General features: G+C 41.6%; 1 protein-coding gene across 1 annotated transcript; it reads left to right on the top strand.

The window, feature by feature from the left end:
* Nucleotides 1-1,736: 1,736 nt before the first annotated feature.
* CDK1 (cyclin dependent kinase 1) lies at nucleotides 1,737-10,628 on the top strand. The gene is made up of 8 exons (XM_074591269.1): nucleotides 1,737-1,823; nucleotides 2,762-2,812; nucleotides 4,241-4,397; nucleotides 5,549-5,672; nucleotides 6,073-6,243; nucleotides 6,810-6,973; nucleotides 7,104-7,245; nucleotides 10,283-10,628. Exons 2-8 carry the CDS (start codon nucleotides 2,776-2,778, stop codon nucleotides 10,394-10,396), a joined length of 909 nt encoding a protein of 302 aa, XP_074447370.1. The 5' UTR covers nucleotides 1,737-1,823; nucleotides 2,762-2,775; the 3' UTR covers nucleotides 10,397-10,628.
* Nucleotides 10,629-13,202: the final 2,574 nt, after the last annotated feature.

Genomic DNA, 13,202 nt, shown 5'->3' with positions numbered 1-13,202 from the left:
TAGGCAGCAGTAGCTCCGGTCCTGTGATGGCTATAGAGAGCAATCCCCCCCTCAAGCTGTGGAGCACGCACCGCCTGAGGGTGCTGCCCGAGCAGGGTCAGGCCCATGGACCGTGCCCACAAAGCTTTGCCTGAGCGGTGCAAGTTGGTCCACATTCATTACTGAGCCTGTCCTGGCTGTGTTGGATTTGTTACACACACGGGGAAGGGTTTCTCCATGCAGGGCAGAGCACGTCGGACTCTTTTCCTATGAATTGCACAAGATGTGAGGCCTTATTTCTGCCTGGGATTTCCCAGAGATACGAAAGCCTTGTTCTAGGCAGGTAAATCTCCGGCGAGTGCTGGGAATACGCTATTCAAGGTAAACAGAAACCTGCAAGCATGCGCACCGTATGCTGCAAAAATTCCCCAAGAGGGAGGGGAAAGTGAAGGATTTTTACCCCTGGAATGTGTGTGTGTTGGCGGGGAGGACTCAGACGAGATGCCTCTTGCCCGTGCCATGGGCTAGGGAAGAGAGAGAAGGGAGAAGAACAGAAGAGAAGAAGGGAGTGCACCACAAACAGTTCTGCCTGCTGGAATTACCCTCCCAAAGAAATGTTTTTAGGGGAGAAGCTGCACGTTTTGGTATACAGCAGCCCACCCTGCTTACATTTAAAAGATGCAGCAATGCCATCCTTCAAGGATGTTGTAAGCCAGTGCAATGAAGTAATTAAAAAACGCGGTTGTTTCATCAACGGGGAGTGGTGCTTGTTTCTCGCTCCTGCAGGGACTGTAGGTCTCCACAGGAGCGTGTTGGCCCAGGACTGTCGGTGCTGGTGAGAAAGGGGTGCCAGGGTGGGTCAGCAGCATCACAGCATCCACAGTGAAACCGTCCTGTAGGGGAAAGACCTATAAAACTAGGAACACATTTGCTTTGCAAATCTATTTAGCATTGAAGTTTCTAAGTAAGGCAATTTTGCAATGTTTGGAATAGTGTTTTCCCAGGCTTTTTTTTAATGTAAGCATATTGCACTACTACTTCCCCGGGTACCGATGGAGCAAGGTTGCCGCTGCCAGAGGACTCCCTGAGCAAAGCCCGCAGGTGCCTCTCTAGCTACGTCTCCAACCCTTTTTTCGGAAGCTGTGATAGCACAGGGGCTGATTGTTCTTCATCTGGGAGCAGGGGTACAAAACTTTAATTTGCTTACAGACAAATTGAATACGTCCCGGCTTCTGGGGAATTAAGTTACCCAATGACCTTTATTAATGTGTGTACTTTAAAACGAGCTTCAAAAGTCACAGCAGAGCTTCACAGATCAGCACGCTTCCAGCCAGAAATAATGAATTTATGCATCTAAATCTAAAAGACTTGCTTGATTAGAAGGAGGGGCTGCAGCCACGAGCCTAGCTTGATCCAAATATGATTATATTCCCCATACTATGCGAACAGCCTAATGTGCTATTGGAGCAGCGACCAGTTTGCCCATCAGCGCCGTCCCAGCGCAATTCATTGCTCCAGTTCCCCTCGTATAGCACCGCTCGGACAAAAAGGCCCGCCCGCGCCCCCAGCCGTCCCCCCGCACCCGCGAACCAAGCGGACGCCCGACGTATCCTCAGCTCGCCGCGCCCGGCCGCGCCGTTTTTCACCGCGGAAGCAAAAGCCGCCTTTGGGCCTCGCTTTGGCGCCGGCGACAGGGCGGGCGCTGATTGGCCGCTTTGAATCATCTCGGCGCGGCGCCATTGGCGGAACGCGGCCGGCGGCCGGTTCGAATGCGCCGCGCCCGCCCCTCAGTCAGCCCGGGGAGGACCTTGCGGCGGGCAGCGCGCTCGGCGGCGGCTCCTCGGGTGAGGGCGAGCGGCGGGGCCAGTCCGGGCGGTGGGGGAACCTCAGGCCGGGGCTGGTTGGGCGGAGGGGACGGGGAGCCGCTTCTCGGCGCCCGTTGGGTGCACGCGGCCGGGTAACGGTTGCTTGGAAGGGGGGAGGTGGTGGGGGGGGTTGTTCACCGGCCCGGCAGCGGGACCCCGTCCCCTTCTGACCGGGGGAGGGAGGCGGGCAGTGACCCCGAGCCCTCCGGGGCGACTTCTCCTATCACCGGGGGCCGTTTCGAGGCGTTGCGGCCTGTGACAGCGGGGCGGGAGCCGGACCGAAGGGGAAGCGCGGCCGCCGTTAGCGGTCCGGGGTCGAGCGCTCGGCGAGCGGCTGCCCCCAGCGCGGAAACCTCCGGAGGTAACGACGGGTTCCCTCGGAACGTGTCCGCTCCCCCTGTTAAAGTCTAGCGGCGCCCAATGACGGAGGCCCAGGGCAGCGTGGAAGGTGCCCAGTGCCCGTAGCGCCTCTTGGGACCTTGTGCCCGTCAAGGCAGTTTGGGCTCATAGCTCCGAAGGCTGCGCTGTGCCACTTCCAAATTATATGGGCCAGGTGTTGCCCTACGATGCTAACATCAAACCTTGTGACTTTAGGTAGTAGGGTTCCTGCTAATGAGTAACTGCATAAAACTAATGAGCAGGGTGTGTTTTTTCGGTTGCTTGGAGCAGCTTCCTTCACAAAAGCATCTTTCTCCTCTGAGTTGATGCTTAATTGTACTTTGGGGTGTAGTTGTTCTAGTTGGGACATTGAATAAACACCCGTATTTCCGTTGAGGAGAACGGTAAGTGGTCTGTGTTACATCCCGATTACCTAAGACAAAACTAGCTTCCAAAGACCTGGCATAATTTCAGTGACTTGGTTGTGTTCAGGACAGCAACTGTTCACCCTCATGGGTTTTTTTTCCTGTTTGTTTCAGGGATAGCCATAGCAATGGATGATTACACTAAAATAGAGAAGATTGGGGAAGGTAAGTATAAAGAACCATGAGCCTTGTAATGCTCCACCGTTTGAGTTATCAAGTGTCATAGAAGCTCTGTGCACTCTGACTGTTAGAGGAACTACTGAGATTCAACTAACTAGCAAAATAAGCTTGTGGTTAACTGCAGTAATTATCTCTATATGTATGTATAGCTTTCAGACTGACCATCTTTTGAAGATGACATGGTTTATTTGAAACAACTGATCAGTGTTGAGAAGCGCCTGCCTTCATGTTGATGGCTAATGGTGTAATTTTCCTCCAAGGGGGGGAAAAATATGTTCTGAGGCCTGAAACCAGCTTTTCAATTTAGGAAGCTCCTCCATTCCTTTCTATATGAACTTGTGTACCAGTTGCTCCTGAAGTTGTACTGCATGGTATGCTTAACTTGCTCACAGCTGCAGGTAGGGGGTAGTGGTTTGTGGATTGTTGCTCAGATTATATTTGGTCACTACACTTCTTAAGGGGAAGAGCAGATTGTAAATGCCTGTGGAGAAGTGACTTTTAACCATTAATTTACTATAAGGCACTAGGATTGCTTCAATGCAGATGTTAGCCACAACCCCCTTTTCATTGGAAATCTAGCCTATGTTCAATGTAGAAGCTGGTGTGTCTTATAATGCTTCAGCTTTATGCAGACTTGAGAATTTGCAGTATGCTACTCTGAGGTAATTGCAAAACGTATGGGCTTGGATTTTACAGCAAAGCTTTGTAACTGAAGCCTTGTGTGTGAATACTTCTTCCTGAAAGAAACTAGTTTGAGGTTAATCTGGGGGATTAATGCTTCCAGAAGGGTGAAAAGAGAATACTTAAGATGTCTTGGTTTGTTGAGGGTTCTACTTCTGTGGTGAACACTGATGATTGAAATAGATTATTGATTTGATACTGGTTCCAATTTTAGCTTCTGCTGAGACCCACAGCACCACCCTCCCTCCTGCACTGAGGATTGTGCTAGAGGTATTTCTATAGATCTACCCAATGGATGGCTCAATCTCTGATTGCAGAGAGAGCACTAATTTTTTTGCAGCTGAACCTTTAACCTTTTAATATGATGTATCAATGGCAAAATCATAACCCTTTGGGCATGAAGAGGTATGGTGATCTTGCCTGAAAGTTAATCAACCTGAAATGCAAATAGTACCTGATTTTACAACTCCATCTTTCAAATATTCAAGTTTCACATTGAGGCTACCAAGTACCCTGCCCTAACAAACGATGGGTGGTGTGCTTTAAACAAACAAAACTATTACATGGTTAAACTGCCAAAACTAAATGGTAGTTTGTAATCAAGCCAAATAATGAAGCAAAAAATACATGATTGGAAGGACTCTCGCCTATGTTAGCAGTTCTTATTTCCAATGACTTATCTGTACCCGAAGCTAGTATTTCCTACATGCGTTTCACTGTCTTTTTGTTCAGGTACCTATGGTGTTGTGTATAAAGGTCGGCACAAAACCACAGGCCAAGTGGTTGCAATGAAGAAAATACGTCTAGAAAGTGAGGAGGAAGGTGTTCCATGTACTGCTATCCGTGAAATTTCTTTATTAAAAGAGCTGCGTCATCCCAATATAGTCTGGTATGCATATACTGGTATTTAGCTAAATTCTTTGAAGGGCACTGTGTCCCTTCAGATAAATTATTTTTCCACTATTCTAGTGAAGTGAGAGCTACTCAGCTTAATACAGTGTCTGTTCAGCAGCAAATAGCTGTAATCCCAAATCCTGTGTTTATGCCAGTTTTCTACTTAAGACTTATTCGTGCTGCCTCTAGGAATCTAATAAATTTTTGTTGATTTTGTAATTTATGTGGTTATTGTCAGAATGGAGACAGCGTACCTCATGAAAACTGGTTGAAGCTGTTACTTCAGTCACTCTCTGAACTTCATTTGCTACTTTGGAATAGACTACTTGAACTTGGTGTTTTTATGTGAGCCTCTCTCACCAATCATGTCCCCGCTGTCTTGTAGCAGAGATTTATGTGTTATGATGTTGCCATCACATGTGTCAACTGGCACATCTGAGCTATGAGTGAAGCTTCCATCATTGACTGCTTAACATGTGGAATTGATCACAGCTATTGTCTTCCCCACAAATTATTTACTTGCTCTTTGATGCAGCAAAATACTTTATCTCTAATGTGCCTTAAAAGTGGCCAAGTTCCAGCCCTGTAGTGTCTCGATGTATGTATGCTTGGGTTTAGGAACCCTTATAATCTATTAAAGATTATTAATCTATTAAGGATATTAATCTGTGCAAATCCTGCTGTGTCTACTAGGTTCCTATTAAATATCCCCCTAAACCCTCCTAGTAAGTAATTCAGGCTCTGCTGTAGTAAGCCAGCTTCAAATGGAAGCTGGGCACCAACAGCCACAGTCTTTTTTTTTTTTTTAAAAAGCAGCAATATTTTTTCCTCAGACTTCCTGTGTCATCAGACACAGACTAGTTATGTCTAGACTAGACATGCCTAGTATCAACTAGGCATGAGGGAACAAAAGTTTAAGAGGAAGCATATAAGGTGTTTATCTCAGTCTGATGCTATTTCAGATATACTTGATTTTCCAGGTGACAGTGTAACTCACTAAGTCTGTTAGTCTTTGAAGACTGAAAGCTTTTTAAGGCTTTCATAACAGGAACCTGGAAATGTCAGCTTGTATCCCTGCTGAGAGGGGAAATGTGACTGTGAGTCCATGCATTTTGCAATGGAGTTAATTGTATACTCAATTTTTAGTCTTCAGGATGTTCTTATGCAGGACTCAAGACTGTACCTCGTCTTTGAATTCCTTTCCATGGACCTCAAGAAATACTTGGATACTATTCCATCTGGCCAATATTTGGAATGTTCACGTGTTAAGGTAATGAGGACAACTTCTTAATATAAGAGAAATTAATCTAAAGAAGATGACCTACAAAGCTATAAGCAGCTCTTATTTTCAGTATAATTAACTCCTTGAGGAGAAACGAAAGGTTAAAGAAGCAGCTGTGGATAATAAGATGAATGTGAGTTTTTCTTTCAAATGCTTTCAAATGCACTTCAAATTCTTTTAATTACTGAAATTAAACTGCCTAAAACTAAGTTTAAGTAAAGAATTAATTTTTGTGTCTGTATGATATTAACTCAGTATCTGCAGTGCTTTGAATTTCCATTTCCTACTACTATAGGGAGAGATGATGTAAGGGAACGCTTTATGTTGCAGAACACTAACTTGTACTAAAGCTTACTCTTTTTTTTCTCCCACTTCATCCTTTCTACAGAGTTACTTGTATCAAATCTTGCAAGGTATTGTCTTCTGCCATTCAAGAAGAGTTCTGCACAGAGACTTAAAACCTCAGAATCTCTTAATAGATGACAAGGGAGTGATTAAACTTGCAGACTTTGGATTGGCTCGAGCCTTTGGAATCCCAGTGCGGGTATACACTCATGAAGTGAGTGAGTTGGAACATCGTTTTGGTGATTTGGACAGTGCTTACTAGCTTCCTAGAATAACTGACTAGGAAACAGCTAAAAAAGAATCATGGAGCTCTTGAAGTCATAATCTAACAGTATCAAAAAGTTGTATTTTGGTTTTATTAAATGGCATTCCATGTCCCTGACTGCAGTTTTACTCTAAGGTTCCAGAGCACCTTATGAATCCCACTATTACCTTGATAATGAATCAGATGAGCCAGAACTTGTTGCTCACTGTCTTTTAAGGGTGTTTTTACTTCACAAAGCACTGGAGTTTTAGTGACTTGGTGCTAAAGGCTTCCTGCTCTTTGGGAAGGAGTGTAGGCAACTGCTTTGCTTGCAGTAGAAACTACTGCAATGGAGTTAGATATGCTTATCTGTAAATGAAGTTTGAAAGTAGTATTTTTCACTAGAACTTCTAGCATTAGCTATTATTTTAACTAAAAAAGTGAATGTTGTTTAAAAATGAATAAGCCATTGTGCTTGCAGTCAATTACAGGACCTGATTCTATAAACTTACAAAAAAACCTTCCTTGTTCAATAGGTCGTGACACTGTGGTACAGGTCTCCAGAGGTGTTGCTAGGATCTGCTCGTTACTCTACTCCTGTAGATATATGGAGCATAGGTACCATATTTGCTGAGCTGGCAACTAAAAAGCCACTTTTCCATGGGGACTCAGAGATTGACCAGCTCTTCAGAATCTTCAGGTATGTCAGGCTGAACCTTTCCTTGCTACTTGTGCAGCATTGCACAACAATGCTGTGCACTTAATAAAATCACAGGAGTGATTATGGATGTTAGACTGAACTGCTCAGTATTTCACTTGTGCTTGCACAGAGCTTTAGGTACCCCCAACAATGAGGTATGGCCTGAAGTGGAATCCCTGCAAGACTATAAAAACACATTCCCAAAATGGAAACCTAGCAGCCTGGGAACACACGTCAAAAATTTAGATGAAGATGGACTCGATCTGCTGTCTGTAAGTAGGCTTTCTTAAACTGCTGATTAAGAAACTGAACAGGTTGTTTCAAATACTCCAGAATATATAAAGGTATTCTATATAAAGCTATACTAAGTTATTCTATCATAAAGCTATACTAATCAGTCTTGGATAGAATGAAGATATGAAGGTCTTCGCACTATCAGCAGTGGTATGGACTGTCAGTCTCGTAGAAGTGACACCTTGTGTGACATTGACTCACTTCTTTCATAAATAATAGATGACTAGACTACTTTTCTTCTTATTACGCCTCAGCTTCGTTATACTAATAAGCCAGGTACAACTTGAAAGTGAGGAGGAGCTTTTACAAACTGGTTTAAGTGAAGGCTCCTGCTGACAAACTGTAGCTGTCACCTTCCTGGCGCCAGCACTAATTATGGTGTGGCTGTATGACTGCTGATTCAGTTGGAAATGTTTTTCTTTTATGCTAGCCTGTGAATTAATCTTGGTGGGCTTATCTTCATTAAGCTTTCATGGTGGTATTAACTGAACAAGCAATGATGCAAACAGCTGAATTTATTGATTAGTTGTGAAACCAGGGGCTTAGTTTAAGTCAGTCTGTAGTGTCTGTCTCAATTACCTTTAAATTTAAAGTTTTCTTGGGCTGTGGTGGATTAACTTTTAATTGATATATTTTTGTGTCTAGTTAGTTCTGTGGCCAAGCAGTTGAACTACCACATGAAGCTTTTATTTTTAAAAGATCTTCATCAGGCTTTTCTATTTAGTGCTCTTCCAGCTCTGCCACTGGACTAATGTAGGTCACATTTTTGGTGTGATCTTAGATGCCCCTAAATATAAGAATATACCTTGGTGACTTATCCAAAAGCTGCATTTATAGAGTGCAGACTTGCATGTGGGGGTGTGGGGTGGGTGCTCTATGTGTCTTAAAATAAGTTTCACTTCAGAACCACTTGGAACAAGGGGAACCTTGTACAGCAGTTACTTGTGCATCTGGCTCTTCTTTTTAAGAAGTCACAAAGAAAGTAGTTTATTACCTATATTGGTATGGCTTTGTCAAAACACTTGGAAACAGTGTTACCCAAGAAGCTCAAATGACCACAATTTCTCACAATTTTTCTTTGTGAGAATAGAGCCACAGTTCAGACTGACAACCTGAACATTTGTTAAAGATATAGATTTGAATAGGTGTGAACCTTGTAGCAGTATTGTTCTACAGACATAACTGACTTAAGCTGGGAATAATTCCTCTGAGTCCACTGACATCATTATTAAATCAGTTTGAAGTAAAATTGGTACTGATTGTATTTACAAACTAAAATCGATTGAATGGGTAAGTGAATGTTGTTGGTAGTCATGTAACTGGCCTGCTAAGTACTCATTTGAGCTTAGCGGTGGCTTCATTGTGTAAAACCAATGTTTTGGACTGCTGCTAATACTAGCAAAAATTACTTGTTCCTCATATGGTGTTTACACAATACTAAAGCATATTAAATTCCATAAAATCTTGTATAGTTTTGCCTTAAATTAATAAATGTTGAAACTTTAGCTTCCTATTAATGCCTGGTGACAGTGGTATGGCTGAATTCTTAGGCATCTGGAATCCTTTTAGGTTTCCTATGGCACATTAAAGTTATATTACTGCTTCAGTCTTAAAAGGCAACAAAAGTGAGTATTTCGTCTAGAGCACAAGCTCAGATATGTCAATGAAAATGTTAATTTCTCCTTCTATAGATTGTTGCAGGTGGAAGTAGTATGTAAAATAGTTATCTTTGAAAAGTGGTTACATATTTTTGTGTTAAGACTAACTGCTTGAATGAGGTCTTAAGACCTTCATAAGCTAAATGACTTCTGTGGCCAGCATTTCAAAGCACTTAATGGCTGTCATGAAAAGCTTTGGTCTCTTGGACACTCAGTTTTGGGAAAAACCGTTCCAGACGTCTCAGAAGAAATGGTCACTTAATCAATCAGCTGAAGTGCTGTAGCCTCAGAGTCACAGCGTCCCCTTTTCAGAGAAGTTTACCCTTTTTTGAGTTAATTTTGAGAGAACCTTTGATATCGTTATTAGCTATAGATACTGTTGTCCTGGGATATAGCTAATGGGAACCTGTCAATTAAGGTAAAATTGGACTTAAAAGGTTAATTCTAGAGGTAGCGTTGTTTTTGGCAGTTCAGAGAACATAAATGCAAATTCAGTGGTTCAAATAAACTTGGAAGACTCCCTGTAGGATGAAGTCTAAAGACAGTTAAATGTCAAGACTGAATACTGGGCAGAGTAATACTGCTTAAGCTTTTTTTTTTTTGTGGAAGATAAATTTGCTGTGCGGATGGGCAGGGAAGCAACTGGTAGATTCCTGATTACTTGAATTCTAAATGGACTTTCCTTTAGTAAGGAGAAATAAAAGCAAAAAGACTTTGCAGAGACTTTGCTAGTTCTAGGTCTAGTAGAAAACTGCTAAATGCTTCATTCCTTTCTTCTTTTTGCCCCCTGGCTGTATGATATAAACTGTAGATGCGTTTTTTTTTAAACTGCTTGAATACTACTTTCCTGTCTGGATTCTGTAACTGAATGATTACTCTCTTATATTTTAACTGCAAACTGCTGCACCAAGCTGAGTGGAAGCAATTTGACATCAATTTCTTCAATGTCAGCTTAAAAAAACAAGCATAGGACTACTTGTCCTTGTAAGCATTTTTGGTTTTTACAGCCTAAAGCTTATTAATTTCCCTTAGTTGAGAAGCTGAGACTAATAATCATTGTCAGTTGATGCCTGGTTCTGGATTTAGTTCAGTGCATATAGTACCCTGATACATGCATAGGCTTGGTTATTAAATGGGAGAAAGAAATGTTTCTTTACTTTCTGAGATATTATGTATTACTACTGACCCTACTACTAACTTACAGGTGGAAATGACCTCTCCTTCTGTGAGAAATCATGGAACATAGGGGAAAACTTTATGGTTACTTGATAATTACTGTGGTTAAATATCTACCTATTTAACATGATTTTAGTTCCCATTTCATGAGGGAGTAAATGTGTTTCCTTTTTTCTTCCAGAAAATGTTAATTTATGATCCTGCAAAAAGAATTTCTGGCAAAATGGCCTTGAACCATCCATATTTTGATGACTTGGACAAATCCACACTTCCCGCTAATCTGATTAAGAAATAGTAGACCTTTGGACTAAATCAACCAGAGTGAAATAATTGTGATTATTTTTAATATTAAGTCTGTCTGTAACTTGTATGTCTGTCTTTCTGCTCTAAAACTGTGGCTGTTTAGTTTGTTTTATTTTAAGTGTTATCTAAATGTAAATATTAACATATTAGTGCTGAGTTCAAATACAATGCAAATATTGCTGCCATTAATGCAGTGAACTTTCTATAAATAAAGCTTTAAATCCAGTGAAGGACTGAACTTATTTCCAGGCTCTAGGTGCTCTACAAAAGGACTCTGTTTTCTTTGGAGTGTGTTGGTAAGGTACCACTTGTCTAAAAAAAGCCAGTAACCTGAACTACTAAATTCCTGTTCTTGATATGGTAGGAAGATACGATGGGAAATTCCTCTGAAGTTTGAGCTGTTTCAGTATAGTGTCAATTTAAAATTTTACTTGAGCGTGGTGGTCAATGTGCAAAAGAAAACATGTAAATGAGATTTTGAATTTAAGAATTGCTGATTACTAAAGCTAAGTAGATGGCCATACTCATTTTGGGGTTTGAGGTTTTTAAAAGTATCTGCAAATCAGCATTTGGAAAAAATCCTTGCTCTGTATGCTTTTCTGTTATCTGGAAGGCACAAGAATTTACCTAGACCATGTCATGTCAAGTTGTGAATTGGCATAGTTCCAGCTCATGGACTAATCAACATATGATATCTTACATTTCACATAGAGACTCTCTATATCAATGTGTAAGTGCTTAGCGGGACCCCTTCCAACTGGTAATAGTAATACAGTTCTTCTCTGATTCTTATTAAAGGTAAAGCCTCCTGGATTATGCTTGAATTTGAAAACTCATCTGTCTTCATATAGGAATCGTCAAGTAAATGTTGACTTAACGTGACTGCTAGGAATTGTAGTCATACACTGAGATGCTACATGTCTATAGACTCTCCCATGATTAAAGCAGGGGCTTTAGTATTAGACCTAGTTTTTGTTAACAAGTAGCATTTTAGATGTAAATGCCAGTTAGGGTGTTAGCATTGTTCTCTGCAGGGTGGTTTCTAATCTCCAGAAGTACCTGGATACTGTCGGCTTAATGGAATCATTTAATAGTGGAGAGCCAAGGAGGAGAGATTTCTTTGAAATTGCTTATGCAGAAAGTTACTACTTAATTGATGGTGGAGGGGAATAAGATTGCTATTGCTGACTCCTTTCTATTAACATCCGTGATAGGATGCAATTTCAAGCCAAATTAAACTAGGGACCTAATTTATCTGCTTTTGAATGTAGTAACTTGACATGAGCTTTACAGGCCAGGGAATCGTGGTGCTGGCGCTAGCTAGTTACATCAGTGTGGGGGGGGAAAAAAACCAAACCAAAAAACAACTCCATGCAATCAAAGCCAAGGGGAAACTGGCTAGCCACTGCTCAGAAAGTCTGAAATTAATTTGTTTAAGCAAATACTGGGGACCTTAACATTTAGTTTGTTTCTTCATAGTGGACAGAACTTAAGTTCTTTGTGCGGTGAAGACTTCGGCTGGGCAAACTCAAGATTTCTGTTTCTTGCAATACTGATAAAGCCCTATTTTTGTCACGTAAGTACTGGTCTGTCTCAGTTTCACGCGAGACAGTGGACACTTTGCCCTATCTTAAGTAAAAGATTTCAGTACTAAATTTCAGAAAGAAAGCTTCATTTTAAACAATAATTCACTACAAGCCTTCAGTCTGTCTTGTTTACCCAGGCACTGTTATGACTGGTGGTGTAACACAGCTGCCGTTGTAGCCCTGAATGAACTATTGTAGTACTCCTAGCAAATAGGACAGAGGAAGGAACATAACACTGTCCCTCAGTGTCTGAGGTCAGATAAAGCGGTGAATATCATACCCAAAGATGTGACTCTCTTAAAGAGCTCCATTCTGAAGTAAAGTACAATGTAATCAATGATGCATGTAACTTACCTTAAGGAAAAAATACATCTACACTTTGTAACTGCCCTGCTGTCTACACCTAGTATGTGGAAGGTTTGTGATGCACAAGTCTGGGCCATCTGAAACTCCATTTTAGACTAGTGAAAACTTGGGGTGCCTTGTCCTGTGGATAATAATTAGCAGCCCTATTTATTTATTGATAGTGCTTTGGCTCTGTACTGTGAGGACTGACTTGCTGCATCACTTTTGTCCTTCTGTTGGGGACATTGTAGTGGTTGGCAGGGTTTCACTGGGTCCTAATTTTCATTAGGATGTTCAGACAATTGGATTTTACTAAACTAACAGTTGGATATGGACCTACCAGGCAATAGCCAGCATATGTTTCATAGCTGTAGATGGAGAATGATTAGCTGAAAATGGAAAATATTGTACCTTTTTTGAAGTGACCAGAAGTCGATGTATTAAGTGGTTTTTTCCCACCTCACTATAAGTGCAGTAGATCCAGTGCTGTTACTTAGTAATTAAGTTACTAAGTGCCTACTTACTGTTATTACTAGTAAATAATGTAACTATGCTGAATTTACAGTTATCTTTATGGGCTTTATAGTGATAGTGAGCATCTGTAAAAGCTCTACAAGTCTGCGGTAGCTCTCCTGCGTGTTGTAAGAACTTTGTTGTAAGAAATGACTTTATTTCAACCAGGAGCAGGCTGCTTTTAAACCAAGTTCCATAATGTTGAATCGGCATTACCTCTGGTGCTATGGCTGCTGCTCAGTAACATGTTTTGTACTAGAGCACAGGCAAACCCCAGCAGAGAATGATAAACTTAACTTGCTGTTTTACTTAACTTGCTTGTCTTTCATCCCATTAAAAAATAGAGCAGATGAA

Source organism: Larus michahellis, chromosome 6 (assembly GCF_964199755.1).
Source record: "Larus michahellis chromosome 6, bLarMic1.1, whole genome shotgun sequence".
Classification (NCBI taxonomy): Eukaryota; Metazoa; Chordata; class Aves; order Charadriiformes; family Laridae; genus Larus; species Larus michahellis.
Note: the sequence above shows the minus strand (reverse complement) of the source record. Positions and strands in the feature narration are given on the sequence as shown.

Coding starts and splice junctions, on each gene's coding strand:
- CDK1 (XM_074591269.1), top strand. CDS start 2,776: ATGGATGATTACACTAAAATAGAGAAGATTGGGGAAG. Junction 2,813..4,240: donor AATAGAGAAGATTGGGGAAG/GTAAGTATAAAG, acceptor CTTTTTGTTCAG/GTACCTATGGTGTTGTGTAT. Junction 6,974..7,103: donor CAGCTCTTCAGAATCTTCAG/GTATGTCAGGCT, acceptor GTGCTTGCACAG/AGCTTTAGGTACCCCCAACA.